Raw genomic sequence first — 21360 nt, 5'->3', positions numbered from 1 at the left:
GGGGTGTAGGGAGGGCCACGGCATCTTTGTCTCGGTATCCTGGCATTTTGCAAGGTGGCTTACACATAGTAAGTCAGTGCTCATCAAAAGCTTACTGAGTGAGAGGTCTTCTCAGCAGACCGGATTGAAATGTAGCAGGAAAAAATCATCCAAAAGAGAGCTTCTGAAAGCAGGAGTGTATAGTGATTGCTAAAACAATTGCCGAGCACCTACTAGGTGCAGGTGTAAAACCATCTTTTGCATTTATCTCTCCACATTGCACAGAAATTTTATATACACTAATCCTTTGGCTAATCATTAGAGAATGATTACAGTGATGGTTTGGTTGGTTCCAGGGAAGAGATCTGAGGAGGCCTCCTTTGTGTCCCCCCCCAACCCTGGCTACTCTACTGCCCTTACCCTTGATCTCTAGCTCTTCAGACTTTGTCAGCCTTGGTGTCTGAGAGTTGCTCATATCTTGATATTCTAGTGATAATCTCCTTGAGCTCAGTCTCCAGGTCAGGGCACACCACCAGCACAGTCCCAGTTTGGGTATCTGTTAGGAGCTGCAACTTGCCCATGAGTCTGCTTTGATGGAGCCATCCTGGCAGGTCGTCTGAAGTCTCAGGCCTCAGGCCTCCCAGAGGACTCGGAGTTGGCTCAGACCATAGATGTAGTCCTGATATCTCCATGGGAGGCACCAGGTCCATTGCCATGTCCACGTCCCCCAAAACTCTCTACCATCCCCTTCTCCATCAACCCTCCTTGCCAAACATTTACCCCCAGTTGCTCCTCATTGGTCCTGCTGCCTGTGGCCACCAGAAATCTATCTGGTGCTTAAGAATGGAGAGAAGCTTCCTGGGTCTCATTGTTCCTGTTTCTGAGGGGTTGGGCCCTGGGGATGGGTCTGAGAAAACAGGTGGTGAGTGGCTGGGCCCAGACCCACTTTATCAGCCCCAGGCCCACCAGGCAGGCACCAGATCTCCCTGCAACTCCCTGATAAGAGGCTCAGCTCAGTGCCTAGAGTCTTATCAGAGGCAGGCTTGGGTGAAGCTTCCATTTCCTTCAGTGTGAATAAAGGGGAGGGAAAAAGGCCCGGGAAGAAATATAATGTCCTCGCACTCAGACACAGTCAACCCAGCTACCTGCCTGTGAATCTGGGCCCTACTGGTACAAATGGAGAGGGGCTCAAGACAAGGAACCCCAGGCTTCCCTATGCAAGAGTGAGTGGGAACCTTATGCCCACTGGGTCTGAAGCTTACAAAGACCTGAGCCCAGTGAGGGTATGTGCTGCCTTGCAGCTCTCCTGACTTGGGTGTCTGTGTGTATGTGCATGTGTATTGGGGGGAGCAGGAAGTATTTAAGCTTGAAGCATTTTCCCCCTTCGAACTGTGGCACATAAAGCACATAGTGTCATAGACGGGGTGCACTGCCTGCCTACATGAGCCTGGCGAGTTGCAGAGGTTGTGCGATCAAGTTACACCTGAATCCTAGTGCAGGCTCCACCATGTGCTATGGGTGTGCCCTTGAGACAGACTTTACATCTACCCCAGGAACACTCAGGATACTGAGCTGTGTGAGAACCCTAAGTTCCTCAACTAGGCAGGTGTGTAACAGTGCCGTCCTTTCCGGTGGGCCCATGAACAGCCTGCCCTGGCACCCAGGCACAGAGAGAGTTCAATAAATGCTAATGTCCTGTCCACCCCTCCCTCCTCCGCTGTACCAGGCTGGGTGAGGACAGAGTGAGATAGGAAGTGTGAATGGCTTTGCTATGTGCCAGTGATTCCAAGCACAAACAGTTGCTCAGGGGGCCTGATTTCCAACAGGGTCCTCAGGTGGAGATGAGAAGCCAGTCACTCCCGTAGAAGCTGGATTCTTGTGCTGGGATCATATTCTCTGAGGGGAGGAGGCACACAGGATGAATTTGTGTGTATGTGTTTAAGTGGCTTTGGTCACTTAACTGAATTGCTGTTTGGACTGCTTATCAGACTAAGCAGAAAAGTGTGCAAATATAAAGCAGGTGCAAATAACCTCTTAACATCTTTCCCATGCTTATGACCCTGACTATTAGTGTGGCTGGCCTGCGGGGAGAATTGCATTAATTTCTATCTTGCATATGGGTAGTGGGGTGGTGGGGGGAGAGCCTGAGGTGGTGGAATCCTGGGCTCTAACCTAAGCTGTCTGAGCCTGAGCTGGTCTCTCCAGTTCTCTGATTTCCAGGAGAAGGAGCCTGCATTTCTGGTCTGTGCTTTCATTCTGCCAGCGAAAACTAGGTGAGGCTGAATATGGTATGAGGACCTCCTTCCCCAGCAAGGTGGCAGCTTGAACATCGGGAACAGCAGGGTGGACCTCCTTTGTCCACACTCTTTTATGGTTCTCTCTTCACCCCCTTCTAGGCCAGACCCTTCACTGCAGGGGAGAAGGTTGCTGCTCTGTGCTCTCTGCTGGGCCGGTACCCACAGAGCTTCCATGTACCCAGAGCTGCAGGTGAGGGGCTGATCCACATCCTTTTGCTCCCAGCTTCCCTGTGAACTGCAGGTACATGGGGCTCTGGGCCCTGCACTCACATTTAGTCCTTGCAGAAAACCTTCAGACCCAGAAGATGCAACTAGCAATATCAGAAAGGCTTCTGGAAGCTGGCCTCTGTGTGTACACACACCTGTGCACTCAACTAAAGCATCTCTCAGGACAGCTGAGGACAAATGGGGGGTCTTGGTATTACAGTACCCCCTGTCTCCCATTCCCCTGCATTTCAGGCACTCCTCTGGAATTCCCTAGCTTCTTCTCCCCTCCCATTCTTTCTCACCGCATGCCATGGCTCCAGGTCTTCGCTCTTAGTCTTTTGCTGAAGCATTAGCTGAATGCTTAAGGGTTCCTCTCTCAGGGGCAGGAGCGTTCTACCAGGAGGTTTGGAGGTCCCAAAACTTAGGATGATTGTGGAATTCCAGCTGCTACAACAGGTGCTGGGATAGTCCCATTGTCTTTCTGCTACCTCCCCTGTTGGTCTTTGTCTCTTTCTTACTTCTTTCCACCATTCTCTTCTAGTCATACTGCCTCCTCAGTGTTCCTTGATCAGGCCAGGTCTCCTCCTATCTCAGGGCCTTCGTACCTGCTATGCTCTCTGCTTATTTTGTACTCTCTCAGATATTCCTTTTTGACTCCCTGGCTTCCTTTAGGTCTTTCTCAAACATTATCTCTCCCAATGAAGACTTCTTTGGCCATGCTCTCTAAAATGATATCTCCCTCATCTCCCTCACCTCTCTGGGCTCAGACCTAGTTTGCTGCAACATGGCTAAACCTTCCAAGAATCGTGGGTAAACATAGGACCCTTTATGGAGCTTCCCTCAGGAAAAAAGAAGACTGAAATGAGCTGGTATGCCATGTACACTTGCTCTTTCTGTGGCAAGGTGTCACCTTGATGAAAAGGCAAGCTGTGGGATCTGGCATTGTGGCTCCTGCATGGAATCCACAGCTGGTGGTGCCTGGACCTACTATCCCACTTCTGCTGTCACAGTAAAGTCTGCCATCAGAAGACTGAAGAAGTAGGGTGCCTGGGTAGCTCAGTTGGTTAAGTCTTCAGTTTGGGTTGTGATCCTGGGGTCCTGGGATCAAGCCCCACATCAAGTTCCCTGCTCAGCGGGGAGCCTGTTTCTCTCTCTCTCTCTTGCCTGCTTGTGCTCTCTCCTTCTCACTCTCTCTCAAATAAATAAATAATATCTTAAAAACAAAACAAAACAAAAAAAGAAGATGAAGGATTTGAAAGACCAGAAGTTCCACCATTTGAAACACTGCTGGCCTATAATAAAGGAGTTAGTTTATGTAACAAAACAAAACAAAATTAAATAAAACGGTACCTCCCTCATCCCTGGCCTTCCTTATCTCCTTTCTTGACTTGATTGTCTTCTCTAGCACTTGGCACTATCTGATGTATTGAGCATTATCCCCATACGTCTAGTATCTATCTGTCCAAACCCCATAGAATATAAGTTCCTTTTTGTGATCACTGCTAGTTTGTTCATTGTCATATCCCCAAAACCTCACACAGTTGGTCCTCAATTTATGGCCATGGAATGTGATTCATGGCCTACCAGCCAACTGGTGGTGGTGACATAGGCAAAGAACATGGGTGTATACTCAGGGACCCTAAGGCTGAATTCGGATCCACCATTTTATAACTGGTCAAAGGCAGACACACTTCTGAGTATCCAGCTCCAAATCTGAAAAGAGAGGTGATAACCTCCTGAGGTTATCCCAGTAAGGTCTGGGCAATGCACCTGGCCCAACACCTGTCATGTGGAGAGTTACCCCTCTTCCTTACCTGGGCAGTGAGTGAGAAGCACTGTTTTCTGAACTTGGGAGGTAAGCTGGCAGGCCCCGTAGCTGTAATCCCAGGGGGAGCCTGTGTGTTGCCTTTCCTTCCACCCCTGTCACGCTGAGATGAGGATTTTCTGCAGGGTAGTAGCAGAGCCCCTAGGGCCTGTACTGACAGAGGGTGACTAGAAGATAAGAGACAGTGAAGACTACAAGAGGAGCCCTCTCCTTGGTGGCCTGGACACTAGCAGATCAAGTGATGGGAACAAAGGCACTTTGTGTATCCATAGTCTGGCCCACGTGGGCCTCCCTGGTTGATGTCTGGTTCTTAATCTTGACTGCAGGTCTTTCCTCCATGGCTTCTTATTCATCAGGGGTGGTGGTATCCCCAGAGAGAGGCTATGGGCCCCACATGGGCTCTAGGCCTATAAGTTGAGCCATTAGAGATTCTCCTGTTGGTTTAAGTCAGGAGTCAAGAAACTTTTTTGATAAAGGGCCACATGGTAAATAGTGTAGGCTTTGAGGGCCATATGGTCTCTGTTACAAAAAACCAGTCATAGACAAATGAATGAGTGCAGCTGTGTTCCAATAAAACTTTATTTATAAAAACAGGTGGCAGACTGGATTTGAGGTGTGGGCCTTAGTTTGCAGACACCTGGTTTAAGTCTCTATACCACTGAGTCTCTCTCTTCCTGCTCAGACTAATATTTACTGAATATTTTCCCCATGCTAAGCCTGGGCCTTTTCCTATATCTTCTCATTTTCTCCCACAGGGAGGAAGCCACTGAATGGCCGAGCTACACCTTGAACCCAGGTCTGTCACACTGGAGGCCTGAAATTTTACCTGTGCAATGCACAACTGTTGGAATGCAGGCACGCTGTCCACTGCTCTAGTCACTTTCTACAGATTACGAGTCTGGTTACACGTGAGGTTCATTGGATCCTGGACATACTGTGGGGTGGTGAGTACACAAGCATCAGGGGCACAGAGGCCCAAAAGGGTGAGATGACTATCCTGAGGTTGTCCTCACAGCTTAGCAGTGGAGCAAACAGTAGCTGGTGAGGTGGCAAGGAGGGGTGGAGTCCTACCTCTGAGTTAAACCTTGCATAGGGTCAAATCCATCTGTGCCAGTGAGGGCAGTGGGCTGGGCCTCTCTGTCTTGGCTCTGTGTACCTTCTCTGGCCAATTACACTGATTGTCCAAGGCCCTGTCACAGAGGGACTTCCTGGGGAATCCTGAGCTCTTGGGGCCTTGGGTCCCAGAATAGGATAAATGGCCACAGCTGGCTACCTTGTAAGGGCTTGGTGCAGGGAGGCCAGAGGAGGTTTGGGAAATATGCTGATGCAGTCTAAGCATCCCTGAGGGAGGCACTAGTGGCTCAGAAGGAGATACCACGATTTGAGGTGGAGGAGAATGCCACCCTGCACTCATTCCCCGTTGGGGAGGGCCCTCTCACGGGAGCTCAAAGGAGAAGCATGGGGACCCTGGAGGCAGGAGGCAGGGCAGTGAGAGGTCAGCCTTTTATCTGCCCAGACAGTCAGACTTCTGTTCCCACAGCCCCTGGACAAGGAGGGCAAGATAAGGCCAGGAACTCAGATAATTGTGCCTCCAAGGCGGTGCAACTTCAGCATTGGCTTATCCCCAAAGCACCACCCTGGAAACAGAGGGAAGAAAGAACAGTGAAAATAGGCAGGCGGAGACCAAAGCCTCAGGAAATAAATGGCCCAGAAGTGCTCTTGAATGGGAAACACAGCCTCAGGGTGTCTAAACTTTGAAGGAAAACTGTGGATTCTGTCCTCCTTGGACTGTCCTCCAAAATGGATTTTGACTTTTTCCAGCATTGTTTGTTTTCTCAGTGAGTGACAAATATCATTTCACTCAAATAAGTCCTTTAAAAGCAGCATGTTCCAAAAGGTCTTTTTGGAAGCTCCATGATTCTTTTTTTTTTTTTTTTTTTTTTAAGATTTCATTTATTTATGACAAAGAGATAGTGAGAGAGGGAACACAAACAGAGGGGAGCTGGAGAGGGAGAAGCAGGCTTCCCGCAGAGCGGGGAGCCCGCCTGGGGTACGTTCCCAGGATCCCGGGACCATGACCTGAGCCAAAGGCAGACGGTTAATGACTGAGACACTGAGGAGCCCTGGAAGCTACATAATTCTTAAATAGGAAATGTCCTAGGGGTAATTACCAGAGCCTGATACAAGGAAATGTACTTAAAAAGCCCATTTGAACCAACATCTTTCCCTCCTCCTGTGAAAGAAAACTTTGTTCTCCTTGGAAACTCCTTATATTCTGCGCCTGTGAATGGTGGTGGTGTGCAGGGGTTAAAAGACAGCCCAGGGTTGGACACCCCCAGCTCAAATCACAGCCCTGCCACTCACAGCAATGTCCTGTGTCCTGAAGATGGAGGTGCCACCCACAGCAACCCCCCTCACAATGAGGGACCCTGACTACTGATAAGTATAATCAGCAAACATTGGCTCAGCTCTTCAGACAGACCAGATCACCCTGCATAACGTGGGTACCCTGTACATTTACACGGTATTTTTCCTTTTTACATCTTTCAATTTGTCTTTACTGAAGTCATTCCCCAAAGTTAGAGCATTCTCAACAATCAACATTGATCACTGACAGCTTATTTCTTCAAGCATAAAATCTTAATCCAAGATAAAATTATATCTAGCTAAGTAGAAATTTACCATAATTTAACATTATTACCTACCAATATTAGGTAATATTAGGTCATAGTTTACATTTGGGGAATTATATTACTTTAAGTTATTCTTTAGATAGCTAGATATCTATTTAGCTTGTTCAGTGAATGATCACAAGACATAGGCAATTTGATCTGCAACCTGAATTTGTGTGATAAGAAATGTCTCCCTAGGAGGGTTGGTTGCTTTTTTTTTTTTTTTTTTTTCCCCTGTTATGTAGTATGTCTTGCTGCTCCAAGAAGCCCAACAACGGTTTGAGGGCATGGATCTTATCTTATACTTTATTTGTCTCTTCCTTAAACCCTAGGACAGATGAGGAAGATGAATATTTCTATTGATGAATCAGGAATGTATATGGTATTGAGTAAAAATTTGTGTATAAATTGCTTTCATAATCAATTCTTCTGTCTAGTTTCCTTTCCTATTTCTCAGATTTTCTTCATGCAGTCTGGGTTGGGTTCTGACATGTGATAAAATATCCTCAGGGAACTAATTGGTAGAGTGATTGACACCTGGGCATACATTACAGTTTGGCTGTAGGCAAACATTTAGCCACAGTGAGAACATTTTATGGCTTCATGGAATGGAAATGTCTACAATTGAAGGATCCTGAAATCCAGGCTCCCAAGTATCATTGATAACCAACAGTGACTGGATATCAATGAACCATTCTGTCTTAAGCACCAAGCACCAGGCAGGAAGGAGTTCACAGACTGGGTTACACGAAGCCCTTGGTGTCCAGCGATAACTTAAGATTGAACCATCACAAGGAGCCCCTGGAGTGTGGTCACCTGCCTCTCATCCTCAACTTGACTACATCAGGTAGGCTTTTATCACTTTTATATTTCCAAACTTCATCTAAGAATTTATTTTGTGGAAATGTCATTTCTGCTGAAAATAATTGCAATGGAGATTTGTAGCTGTGACACCACTGTGTGTGTGTGTGTGTGTGTGTGTGTGTGTGTATGTGTGTTTGTGTGTGTTTGGGGGGAGACCCTAGATGAAAAGCCACTTCTTTTGGAGTTTCAGGGATACATGACCTTTATTCCAGAGGGGACCTGCAGAGCTGCATGCAGCTGAACCTGGCGTGGCCAGTGGCCTGAAGGGTATTTTGAATTCCTTTGCCCTCTGCTATTCTTGGGTCTTGCTTCCCAACTAGGCTGAAGATCTTTTGAAGAGAGGTTCTGTGTCCCCTGTATCTCCTGTGTGGTCCCTTGTACACAGGTGGTGCTCATTGGATCAAAATCAAAGTGCATCAGATTGAATTATGGTAATCTGGAGGGGTCCTCTGGACTGGATTCACCAGAAGTGGATAGAAGGCCAAGGGCCCATGGCTTGTGTCACAAAGGGACCCCAAATGATGTGATAGATTGGGATTGAAGAGGGGCATGTATAGGGCTCAAATCTGGAAACCAGCCCTGAATCTGGTACATGCAGGTGCTGCATCAATAACCTGCCAGAAGGAAGGTGGATTTTATTAATAGACTGACTAATAGGTTGTTGTCTTTGTTCATAGACTCTGGGTGGGCTCAACGGGGGAAGGCATGAAAGAGGCAAGGCTGAGCCCAAACCTCAAATCACCAAAACAACTTTGTGGACTTCTTTAGACCTGTGTGTCCCATGAAGAGGGTGGTTAAGGGGATCTGGCCCGAACATTTCCTTGACTTCAGATGAGATCACAGACAGAGGAGGCTTTGAGAAGCAAAGCTGCCGATAGATAGGTGTTCTGCAGAGATACCAGACTAAGGCAAAGAGATGCGAGCTGTGTCTGAAAACTGGTAGCATAGGAAAAAGTTTCAAAAGTATGCCCGAGGCCAGAGATGCTGTAGGCAGCACGTCTCACATTTGTTTTCAGCTCTCTCTGTGAGGTCGGTAGGGCCCAAAGACTAAGTGTCTGTTCACCCTGCCCCAGGCCAAACTAGGACCCAAGAGAGCTCCTCCTTGCCTTGAACCTGGAGGTGACACCAGTCTGTTGCTGAGGACTGAGAGCAAGTGGTAAAGGGGGTTTGTGCATGCATGCTGTGTGCACCTGTGCATGAATATGTGTGTGTGTGCGTGCGTGCGTGTGTGTATGTGTGCACGTGTATGGGAAGGTACAGGAGAATGTAGCGCCAGTGTCGGTTTCTTCCTTTTGGTGACCCTACAGGCCCAGCATCAGCATCTCAGCATCACCCTCATCCTGTCCCCGACTTAAGAACCAGAAGAATGAGTTTCTGTGGGACAAAGAGTGCACTTCCAGAGGAATCAGAGACCTGTGTCCCAATCTTGCTCTACCTACTACCCCTGGCTGCTCGAATTCTTATAAGTCACTTAGCTTCTCTGAGCTTTACTTTATTTTCTCTCAAAGAGGGAGAGTAGTCTCTCTTGAATGAAGATGGGAAATGCAGTGATGGTCCTGTGGCTTGAAATCTCTGAACAAAAGACAAAGCTGCTAGCCCAGGGGTGGTTGTGTGGTGGAGGCATTCCAGCAATTGTCTGGGAATTGGTGGGGTCTTCATTGTCTCCAGTGTCCTTGCAGTGAACCTGAGAGGCAGCTGCCCACTGCTTCCCCAGGGGAAAGTGAGACCTGTGTGTGGGTGAGCCTTGGCAGGCAGGGCTCTCACAGGCACAACCCTGCCCTTGTGTGCCACTATGGGCATTTCATTAGCAGCTGCTGGGCCGGCAGTTGTGGGCTGACAGAGGAGGGTAGAGCTGAGCACAAGTGGCCTAGGGTGGGTGGATAAAGAAAGGCCTTTTCTTCCGAGGCAGGAGAGTAACCTCAGGGCAGCATAGGGCCAAGCAGAAGGGCACGGGGTCATAGACAACCTCATCCCAGAATGGGGGGTGCCACATCCCACAGGTGGAGGGAGACACACCTAACTCAAAGCAGGACCATGCCAGTGGTATACAGTGAGGGCCTGGGGACACCATCTCTTGAACCTCATTTTCCATATTTCTAAACTGGAATTAATAGTACCTGCATTGGTGCAATGTCTTCAGGATGAAAACCAGGTACCACGTATATCCTCAGTGGGTATGGAGAAGGACAGAATGAGCACTCACAACTGCTCTTCGCCACCATCCCTTGTGCCTGTGTGAAGATCCACACCGTCCGGAGAGATCCATGCAGCCCCAGGAGACTCTTCACGCCCCCACCCTCAACCCCTGGCAGCCCCCCTTCCCTTGTCCTTATCTTTGCCCAGATCTCTCTACCAAACTGCATTCCAGCTGTCACCTGGATGCCCCACGAGTATCTCAAAGTCACCTCTGCTCTAGAGAGAATCTTCCTACCCCTTTCCTCTTGGTCTTGTACATATAATTTGATAGTGAACACAAATTGTTTCTATAATAATGAAACAGGACAAAGAAAACCTGTTTTAAAAAAATTTTTTTTTTATAGATTTCATTTATCTATTTGACAGACAGAGATCACAAGTAGGCAGAGAGGCAAGCAGAGAGAGAGGGGGAAGCAGGCTCCCCGCCGAGCACAGAGCCCGATGCGGGGCTCAATCCCAGGACCCCGAGATCATGACCAGAGCTGAAAGCAGAGGCTTTAACCCACTGAACCACCCAGGCGCCCCTTTATTTTTTTAAATTTTAAGTGAAGATCAGCTTAATTACATGGCTTTAAAAAAGCCAAGAGAGTAAAAGAAAGAGAGAGAGAGGGAGAGAGAGAGCGCGCGCGCGAATGAGTGAGTCCTGGCTCCTCACAAGCATTTACTTTGATGGAATCTTCTGAGGCCAGAGGTAAAGGGTAGGCTCAAAAACAGCCCTGGCAGCTGGCCACCCCAGAGGGCTCGGCAGGATTATGCAGGACTGCTGGGGGAGTGTGAGGATTCCGGGTAGGGCAGCCATGAAAGGTGGTCAGTGTGCTGGCAGCAGAACAGAGTCCAGTAGGGAGAATGGCCGTGCAGGGACCAGCAGGTACCCAGCCCCTTGGCCTCTAGTGCGCTGAGCCAGGCAGGGATGCTGGGTGACCTTCCTGGGCCTGGGTGCTTTATGGATCCCTTCCCCCCAAAATATTAAAAGTCTTATTTTATAGCAGTATTGGTCTAAAGACAAATGTAATGTTTAGTATTAAAAGTTTGTGTTTTGTTGTTGTTGTTGTTCCTTTTGATTTTAAAAGACACACATTTTTTGGTATCTCTAAGAGCACCATGGGTCCTAACTACTTGCCTACCGTGCAGGTTAGCCCTGGCTGAGCCCTTCCTAGAAAAACCCAGTACCCATGAGCATGCATGTGAGGGGTCGGCTGTGGCTCTCTGCAAGTCACGTTGGCTGCCTCTAGGGTTTTGGTATCATCATATGCAAAACAGAGATAAAAATACCTCCCGTAGGGCAGCTAGAGGGTAAAATGAGATAACTTATGGGACATGAAGCCTACTTTCTACCCTTTGAGTCAGGGAGATAGTCACCACAAGGGAGAGTGGGTCAGGATAATTTACAGAATTTGTACAAAAGGAAAAGAAAAGAGATTATGAAATAAAAAAAAAAAAGAAGATTACTCAGGATTTTCAGCCATAGATGAAATTAATTCACTAAAATGAGAATTTTGGTGGAAGCTGAAGTCGAGAGCAATTCACATGACAAGTCAATCTCAGGGTGTGACCGGAGGAAGCAAAGTCCAGGTTTCCAGCAGGAGTTCAGGCACGGGGTGTAGGCTGGAAAAGAGGGGTGGAGGGAGTCCTCCCAGGAGAGAGGGGACTCCAAGCTTTAAGAAGCACCTGGCAGAGTCCTTGCTGTCAACCTGGATGAACAGCAACATGAGGAAAGGAAAGAACTGACCCAGGAGGGAAGGCCCTGAAAGGTGCTGCGTGAACCAGGTAGGGGGCTCCACGTGCACACAGGTCAGCATGAACGAGGCGTGCAGGAAAGGATGGGGACAGGCCAGTGCGATGAGCCAAGAGGGGCTCTGAGGCCACTGGGTGGGGTGGGGGGTAGGTAGGGGATATGAATATGGAGACCCATAGTACTCTGTGCAGACAGGCTTGGCTTGCATTAGTTGGACCTCCACATTCACTCATTCTTTCATGCATTCCTTCACTCACTCATTCAGTGTTTGTAAAGAGCCTGTGCTTCCCCATGGAGAACAAGACAGCTGAGCCCCCAGTGTTCAGATGAGGCTGGTGTTCAGATAAGTCTAGGGGAACAAGGATGTTCCCCCAAGTACCATGTAAGGAAACTGACTGCAGAGGGTAAAAAGTTTGCTGGAGCCACAGCTGGTGTGAGAAGTCACAGTGGCCTTTGTGTGTTCTCTGGGCTGCCTCCTTGCCCCCTCACTGTACCCTAGAAGCATGAAGAAGCCCATGTATTAGGGGCGGTGCTCATCGCTCAGAAGGGAGCAGCTTGCCTTGCCCTAGCTCTCCAGATCTGGGCAGACTGTGCCATCCCATCTTGGGTGCTATGCTCAGCAAACAGGGACAGGGACTTGGCAGCGGGAGTGAGCCAGCGTTCACTTAGTACTCAGTAAGTGGCAGAGATGAACATGTACCAGGCACTATACTAGGAATTTTATCTAGAATAATACATTTAATCCTCAGAACAAACCCCTGAGGTGGAAATGATTATTATCCCCATTTAGTGGATCAAGACTAGCTGTAGAATTTATGGGACCCAGTACAAAATTAAATTAGGGGCTCCTTTACAAAATTAAGAATTTCAGGACAGTGATTGCAGAGCATTAACAGAGCACATGTGGGGTCCTCCGAGAGTGGGGTCCTGCGTTACTGCATGGGACAAAGTCAGCCCTGTCCTGGATAATGAGCTGAGATGCAGGAGGCCTGGAACCATGTTCAAGGCCATAGGCAGGTCAGAATGGGTTCAGACTCACACCCAGATCTTTGAATTGTAAATCTCTTCATCTGATGTCTTCATCACTAGCAAATTGGTGCAAAGTGAATTTGAGCTAAATGGTTGCTTTTTTTTTTAGCTTAATTTTTAAAAAGTTTTATTTATTTATTTGACAGACAGAGATCACAAGTAGGCAGAGAGGCAGGCAGAGAGAGAGGGGGAAGCAGGCTCCCTGCTGAGCAGAGAGCTAGATGTGGGGCTCGATCCCAAGACCCTGAGATCATGACCTGAGCCGAAGGCAGAGGCTTTAAACCACTGAGCCACCCAGGTGCCCCAGCTTAATGTTTTTTTTTTTTTTTTTAAAGATTTTATTTATTTGACAGAGAGAGAGATCACAAGTAGGCAGAGAGGCAGGCAGAGAGAGAAGGAAGCAGGGTCCCTGCTGAGCAGAGAGCCCGATCTGGGGCTGGATGTGGGGCTCGATCCCAGGACCCTGAGATCATGACCGGAGCTGAAGGCAGAGGCTTTAACCCACTGAGCCACCCAGGCGCCCCCAGCTTAATGGTTTTTAAAAAGTAGAAAGGGGAACCTGAATATGAAGCCTGTGGTTGTTGAAGGTGGTGGGCATGGTTTTAGCATTTGGTGAGCCTCTAAAGAAAAAGTACAATTTCATAGCCAGTGGACTTTGCTGCCAGGTGAATACAGAAATCACAGCTTGGGGCCCAAAAGAAAAGGCAGGCAGACATGACTACATTATCTGGTTTTGATTTAGCTAACCATAATGTCCTTCACCTTAAGACTCTGGTAAGATTATATATGCCCACAGCTAAGATGTGAAGTTTCTCCATTCCAGGGGAGAATTTTCCCAAGGGGGAGAAATGACAGTGCTGGGGCCTGGAATTGGATGGCAGCTACACACTTGAACCCCTCTTAAAAATGTGCACTGTCGTAGGAGAAGGGGGAGCAAGGGGCTCTGGCTGTCTGTGCTCTCTACAAGTGATGTGCTAGCCAGAGCTTCACATTCGAAGTGGAAGTAGAAGGCCTCCATCTATGAAGGGTGCAGTAAGATGACTTGGTAGCCTTGCCCAGGGTCTGCCCCCATGAGTACCCTGAAGGGACGGCTTCCCCCTTAGGGACCTGGAAAGGGTCTGGAGTATGTCCACTTAGCCCCAAATAGTATGTCACCTACAATGTTTTGATAATAATAAAAAGAAGGTGTGGATTTAACTACAGAAGGACTTTGCTAGAGAACAGAAATAAGAGAGAATATAATATAGTATCTTAAAGAGCTATTAATTGTAGTTGTTTAAAATTTCCAGCCTGGGAATTCCCTGCCATGGCTGGTTCTGATGCTTGCTCTGTCTCTTCAAATTGTATTTTTTGCCTTGTAGTGTGCCTCATAATTTTGTTGACAGCTAGACATGATGTAATGGGTAAAAGGAACTGCAGTGATGTGGCGGTGGGGTGGTGGGGTGGTGGGGTGGGATGGCGGGGAGGGGAAGCATCCCATAACCCTATGAGCAGGTCTGTCTTTCCGTGAACCTGTGCTTCTGGGCTATGAATTCATGAGGGTTTCTATTCTTTTTTTTCACCCCTTAGGTGGGACAGGATGGGCTGGAGTTGGGTAAACCCCTTCCTCCAGGTGAGACAGGTTCTGATTATACACGAACAGATTAGGCTCTGGTTAACTCAATTGACTTTGAACAATGTAGGGGGTTAGAGGTGCTAGCCCCCTTCCTCCCCAACAGCTGAAAATCCATGTGTAACTTGTGACTATTCCCAAAACTTAACTAATAGCCTGCTGTGGACCAGAAGACTTACCAGCGATATAAATAGTCTATCAACATATTTTGTATGTTATATATATTATATGTTGTTTCCTTACAATGAAGTATGCTGGAGCAAACAAAATGTTATTAAGAAAATCGTAAGTAAGAGAAAATACAATTACAGCACTGTGCTGTATTTATTTTAAAAAAGCCACATATAAGTGGACCCACAGGGTTCACAGTTGTCCAAGGGTCAACTGTAGCTTCCACTGAGGCAGGCCTGGTTCAGAACAGGTGCTCTGGTCTATTTCAAGATGCATCCATTTTCCTTCTCCTGCTGGAAGTTTGAAGGGATTTTCCTCTGATAAATACTGTGGGAACCAGGTTGAGCTCTAGGAGGTGAATCTCACAGTATCAGGGGGATCTGCTATGACCCAGTCCCCTTGGAGTTTCTAACTCTCAGAGTTGTCCACACTGAGCCTCCAGCAATTCGGTCAATCTCAGAGTCACTAATGAGAGGTGGTGAAGATGTCAGGTCAGGAGAAAGGGCAGGGCACAGTGCTAGGCAGGTGGGTCATAAGTCCTACTCTGCTGTTGTAGCCTGAGCAACAAGATGTGGGGTGTGACAACCCTGCACATTCTCTGGGAGTCATGCAAGGGCCCTGCTGAGCCCACCAGCCTGTGATAGAACCCCATGTCTTGGACTCGGCTCCTGCCGGCACAAGAGGAAACCTGCTCTCATCAGCATGTGCCATGCTATGATTTTGCACATTATTTATACTGGAAGAATGTACAAAAATGAAAATGCCTAATAATGAAGGGCAGGAGCCAGCACTCCCTCACAAGTTCAGATTACATGGTGATCTCTAGGGGAGAATATGAAATAAGAATCAGTATGGGAGTGGGAGAGAGCGAGGTAGTGAGTGCTAGGGCCAGCAGCCCTGATTTCAGAGTTTGTTTTGTTTTGACTTTCTGTCCATTTTAGCTTATTATTCACTGACCTCCATGTATGTGCTAAGTTCTGGACACAGCTACTGAGTGTGTGATTTTTAAAAGGGGTTTCCAGCGTGTGGAATGGACACAGGCCTGGGAGCATTCACCTCTCTGTGCCAGACCCCAAGGAGGGGGCATGTGGGGTGATGGAGTCCCTTGGGAGGTCAGAATTTCCAGGAAAGGGACAACTCCAGGAATTTGTTGGTGCTGCAGTGTCCTTAGGGCCATGGTGAGTGGTTTTCTGGTGTTCAGGGAGGGCCCAGGGAGCTTCGGGGGAATAACCCAGGTCTTAGGGGATGAGCAGGAATGAGGCAGCAGGCAGTGTGTGTGGGTGTGAACATGTGTGTGTACTTGTGCTTGCATATGTGTGTGCAGGAGCACCCAGAGAGCACTGGAGGTGAAGCTGGAGAAGCAGAGCCATCCTGGGCATCAGGAAAGGCCGTAAGAGAGGGTTCTAGAGGACCGCCCTAGCAGGCTGTGGAAGGCATGATGAAGGGCAGCCTCTGACCTGGTGTGGGTCAGGCCCAACTATAAAACCGTGGACAGTGGTACACTGAGGTTAGAACACAGGCCTGGCTAAAGAGCCGTGGGATGGTTGGTAGGTTCTGAGGATCTGTGCCACACATAGGTCCTTTGTGTGCAAAGCTACAGTGCAGTTTCCCAGGCACAGCCCCCATGGTGCTGGGTGGCAAAATGTCCTGTCCACATGCACCCTAAGTACCCCTCCGCTGGCCTCTGCTGGCTCTGGGGTCTGACAGCCTATGTCCACAGCCCTGTGCCCTCAGTGCCTGGGAACCCTGGGGTAAGCCATCCTCTGAGCCTCCAGTGTTTCCTATGCAAAATAGTTAAGAAAATGCCCATGGGACCAGGCTGAGGAGAGGTGACCCACGCAAGGCCTTAGTAAAGTATTTGGCATCTAGGTATTGATATTCTTATTATATTATCAAAAGCAAAAACAGCAGCTGTCTGTAAGGGAGACTCTAGAGATTAGGAACACCCGCAGGCCAGGTTTGCTTTGATAAATTCTGTTAACAACAACAGCCAAAGATACCACTATTCCTGGGCAGGATGCCAAGCCCTTATTCTCTTGTTGGTCACATGACTCCTGGGAAGTAGCTGTTACTATTCCCACTTTCAGATGAGAAAACTGAGGCTCTGACATATTGTGTGCCTCCTCAAAGCCTGTAAGTGTTGGAGGTGAGTCCAAACTCAGGTCTGACTCCACAGCTCTGACTGTGGGGCTCAAGCCCTGCTCTACCTCCAGGTCACTATAAGAGAGAGGACACCTCATAAACTTCTTCCCTGGCGGTGGCGGGGCCTTGGAGGAAAGGCCAAGAACAGGTACTTCTCAGAAGAAGAAATACAATATGTTGTGGAGGTAGGAAAACATGCTCAACCTCCTCTCTCAGATAAATAAATAAAATCTTTAAAAAGGTGGGGAAGCACTTAGGTGGCTCAATCATGAGCCATGAGCCAAGTCAGGCTCATGACCTGAGCTTGATTTCAGCTCAGATATGATCTCAGGATCCTAAGATGGAACCGCAGTCCCCATTGTGGAGCCTGTTTGTCTCCCTCCCTCTACTCCTCCTCCTGCTTGTGCTTTCTCTCTCAAACAGATAAATAAAATCTTTTAAAAACAAACAAACAAGCAAAAACCATGCACAACATCACTTATAATTACAGAGGCACATTCAGAAGTGACAACATGTTTTACTTACCAGATTTGCTAAGATGTAAACTGCACAGTGTGAATGAGGGTGTGAGGAAAGAATGACTTCCATTGGCTACTGGTGGGTGTTAGAGATTCATGTGACCTTTTAGAGGGCAATTTTTTAGTATCTACCAACATTTTAAATGTTCACACTCTTTGTCCCAGAAATTAAATCTGTGTGTGTATATTTATCCTAATCATATAAAAACACATATATTTACACATATATGTGTAAATACATAAACCCTACTTAAAGGGTTGTAATGACAGCACTGTGTGTGGTTTAAAAAAAAAAAAATGACTGTCCACAATCTAAATGTCCATTGGTGAAGGAACTGCTTAAATAAAATAATTCATTTATTTATTCATGCAATTCATATGCATACAGCCCTGAGAAGAATGAGTTAGTCTATATATGATGAAAACTTCTGATCTTCAGCATATATTCTTATGAAAAAAGCAAGATGAAGTAGAATATATAAAAGAAGCTTCATTTTGTAAAACAAAAAGTAATTGTACATACATACAATAGTTCTAGAAGGCTTCTCATAAATCAATAAATTGCTCTCGAAGTGGGATGGTATCATTTTCTTTCCTATTATTAACTCTTGATTCATTGTTCAGATTTGTTTTTAGCTTGTACTTGTTGGGTCCATTGTACTCACACAGTCTCTGGAAGGCGTTTTGGATGTGGCTGCAAAAGGCCATTTGAAATATGTACCTATATCTGCCATCCAAAAGAGGAAAACTGATATAGCTTGCCACCTCCTTCTGCTGCCTCTTCCTTCTCATTGTAGATGGGCTGATGTGCTTCCACTGCAAACACAGAATGCCTCTTATCCTATACCCCTCTGTTTCCCAAGGTGCACTGCAAGTCCCCAGAAATTGTTGCCCAACCATGGGCACCCTTGGAAAGGTCCAGCTGCTGATAGTGCCAATGCCATGTGACTCCTACTGCTGTGGATATCTGGAGGGGTTGAGCAATAGTTGAGATGGAATTTCATTTGGCACTTAATGTAATCCTTTCAGCTTCTGCCAGAAGCAGTGAAATCTATATAAAGTTGACAAACCTGACTATCTCCTCACTGAGCGTTGACCCCTTCCATCCAAGGGCAAGGCAGTGGATTTCTGCACATGACTCATTTGCAGTACCTGGGGCATTCAGACTTACTGGAGTTGGCTGAGACCAGAGGGGTAGGGCAGGACTGATTGGGCAGGAGCAGAGGGTCTTCTCCATTCCAACCTCTGCTTCTGAGAAGCAGTGATGTAAACTGAGACCGGATATAGACACATCCTGCCTGAATTAGCAGCAAGACAGAGGGCTCCAGGGTTCTCTTATAGCAAAGAGCCTGCTGTAAATCAAATCCTAAGGGTAATCTAGAATGGTATGCAAGTAAGAGCTGCATCCCTGTGAGCTCCGGAAGGGAAGTGTCTGCAGCCCTTGGTCAAGGTCTGAAACTTGACTCCTAGAGAACTGCTAGAGAGAGAGGGCAGGGGTAGGGTTCCTGGTGAACAAGCCTGTCTTCTCCAGCCAGGGTAATGGCCGCAGGCCTGCACTTCCTCAGTGCCTCTACCGGAATGATTACAGTGGCTTTGCCTTTTAACCTGGCCCAGACACACACATACTAAGTTCACTAGAGTCTGACTCCCACACACTCACAGAAACACACATGCACACACTAATGCACATGAGCTTCCGGACCCAGTCTAGTGTAAAATGAAAACAAAAATGCCTGACATTTATGTGTCAATCTCTGTGCTGAACCATTTACAAGCTCTTAATTCTCACAACACATGGAAGAATACCCTATTATTCCCATTTTGCAGATGATGAAGCTGGAGCTATGAGAGACTAGCTTGCCGCAGGCACCTGGCTAATGGGTGGCATATCTGATCCCACAGCAGGCAGCGGGGCCCTCACTCCAGGACTGTCTTCCTCCCGCAGCACCCAGACTCGCTGAGTACCCTCACCAGCACAAGCATGGGCATGCAAACACAGGCATCTAGCCACAATCCACTATGCTCAAGATCCGGTGGTGAGGCCACACAACCACCTGGATTTAAAAGACTTGTAAACGAGTGTCTCTAGTACCCATATTATTATCATATTAATTACCTAACGTGATTACACTATAGCCTCCGAATGTCTCCCCTCTGACAGTTTCTAAGGACCAGATCTAGCCAGGGTGGGGATGGAAGGGATAAACATTCACTGTTTTAAAAAGGAAATTTTAGTTTTTTTATTGCAGAAGCCCACTGGCCGAGGAGGGCGTAGGGGAGGCCTGGCAAAGTTTCCCAACATCCTCACAAAGAAGCTCAGGGTATAGGATTTCCCGTCAGCAGGAAAGCATGTGCCGTCTTAAAAAGAAAGAGGAATTACAACGCCCCAAAAGGTCAAGGCGAGCCGATGCCTCCGCCATGTGTGTGTCCCTCCCTGCGCCCAGAGAGTGAGTCAGGGCATCGGCAGAGTTTACTGAAGTTTACTCCGAATCCGCCCCCGCGTCCAGGGCCGCCAAGCAAAGAGTGTACGACGTCCTCTTCCTCCCAGTAGGTCCTTCACTTACTAGTCTAGGGGCCGGTTCCTGCGGCAGACTCGGCGGCCACCGCACAAAGACGTAGAGAGCCGGCGGCGCGCCGGGCGGCGGTGGCCGGGCGGCCTCTCCAGGCCCCGGGGCGCAGAGCCGGGCCGGGCTCGGGGGCTCCGGGTGCGACCCGGCGATGCCCGGGGCCGGGCTGCAGTCCCGTCTCTGAGCCCGAGCTCCTGGCCCCCGTGGGCCCGGCCAGGAGTGGGGTCCCGGGGACCCCGCGGAGCAACGGAACCCCACGGGCGGCGGGTACTCACCAAGGCTGGGCCGCGACGTGCCATTGACGCTGTTCATCGCCGACGGGTGCGGGGCGCCGGCGGGACCAGGGGCCGAAGGGACAGCGGAGCGGTGGCGAGGGTCGCGCCGGCCGGCTCCTGACCCTCAGCGGCGGGGAGGAAGCGGCACCTGTGTCACACTCCTCTGGCGCGGGCCGAGGGGAGGGGCTCCGGCCCGAGATAGGCAGACTTCATTTATTTTTTTTCTGCAGACTTGGCTGGTGGGGTTTCCACCCTTTTCTTTCTTAGTTTCTTTCTTTCTTTCTTTCTTTTTTTTTTAAACACACACTCCCGCCCACGTCCGAACTCTTCTCTGTTCCAACTTTCCTGCGCAAGAATCACATTTTTCTAACCACGTTTCTGTTTTCATCTGCAGCTACCAGACTCAGAGGTTGTGGTGAATTCCCCTATGTGTGGACTGAAAAACTCCCAGATGTGACAAGAGGGCCTGTCCCAGCACTGTCAGGGCCGGTGACCAAATAGGGGCAGACCTATTTGAATCTTGGCTGGCTGCTTGGCCACTCCAGAGCAGCATGGCCTCTCGCCGCTGAGGGTCTTAGTGGCCTGGGAAATCCCTGCATGGCTGGCCCCTCAAGGGCACTGTCCCAGTCCGTGGGCTAGTGTTTGGAAAAGATTCTTAGAAAAAGGGATTGCTTGGACAAAGACCATGTGATTTATTTGGATCACTTCTGTCTGAGGCTTCCAGACATAGTAGAGTTTGTAAAGTCTTCACTTAGGCAATTAAAAACTTGAAGTGGATTTTGACACTCTGGTTAGTTAAATGGAGTCTACCTACATCACCCAGAAAGAATGCTATGTTATATGTAGCATTTTATCTCTTCCGTCTCCATGCCAGAGAGAAGGGCAGGGAATTTGAGACCATGGCACCCCTGTTGAACTCTCAGACCCAAGAGACACCCTGCACTTCTCATGTCTGATGGCTGCTCCTTCCTGTGGGGCTTTTCATTGTTTACTTGACAGTCCTCCAGTGCACTGCTGACCCCCTCCTGGCTTCTCCCATTAAGGTTGTTCTGCTGCAGTCCCAGGGCTGCATTCCAGATGTCTGCACAATGTGGTGCCCTTGGGAGTACCATCCAGGTTGAAGGCAATGTAAGGTTGCCCCCTGGAGGTGTGCAGCACAGACAACTTTCCCAATTCTGTGTGGGCTGGACCAACTCCAGGCATTATTATCAGGACTGCCTGTTTGACACAGTGGGCAAGTGTTCATAATTCTCTTTAGTTAGTTAATGAAG

General features: G+C 48.3%; 1 protein-coding gene and 1 long non-coding RNA gene across 3 annotated transcripts in view; one reads left to right on the top strand and one right to left on the bottom strand.

The window, feature by feature from the left end:
• The window catches only part of GYPC (glycophorin C (Gerbich blood group)), a 43959-nt gene extending 23413 nt beyond the window's left edge, over positions 1-20546 (bottom strand). Inside the window, exon 1 of one of the 2 annotated variants that reach the window (XM_047722682.1) lies at positions 20090-20546. In XM_047722682.1, coding sequence (XP_047578638.1) covers positions 20090-20126 — 37 coding nt within the window. In that variant the 5' untranslated portion in view covers positions 20127-20546. The remainder of the gene's footprint in view (positions 1-20089) is intronic. The other variant, XM_047722683.1, reaches the window with a different exon arrangement.
• Positions 2245-9385, top strand: LOC125096057 (uncharacterized). Its single transcript, XR_007126041.1, has 4 exons — positions 2245-2466; positions 5064-5291; positions 7687-7827; positions 9152-9385. It is a non-coding gene; the product is annotated as an uncharacterized LOC125096057 (long non-coding RNA).
• Positions 20547-21360: the final 814 nt, after the last annotated feature.

This window comes from Lutra lutra, chromosome 3 (assembly GCF_902655055.1).
Source record: "Lutra lutra chromosome 3, mLutLut1.2, whole genome shotgun sequence".
NCBI classification, from domain to species: Eukaryota; Metazoa; Chordata; class Mammalia; order Carnivora; family Mustelidae; genus Lutra; species Lutra lutra.
The sequence above is the reverse complement of the archived record's forward strand: the minus strand, read 5'-3'. Positions and strand labels throughout refer to the sequence as shown.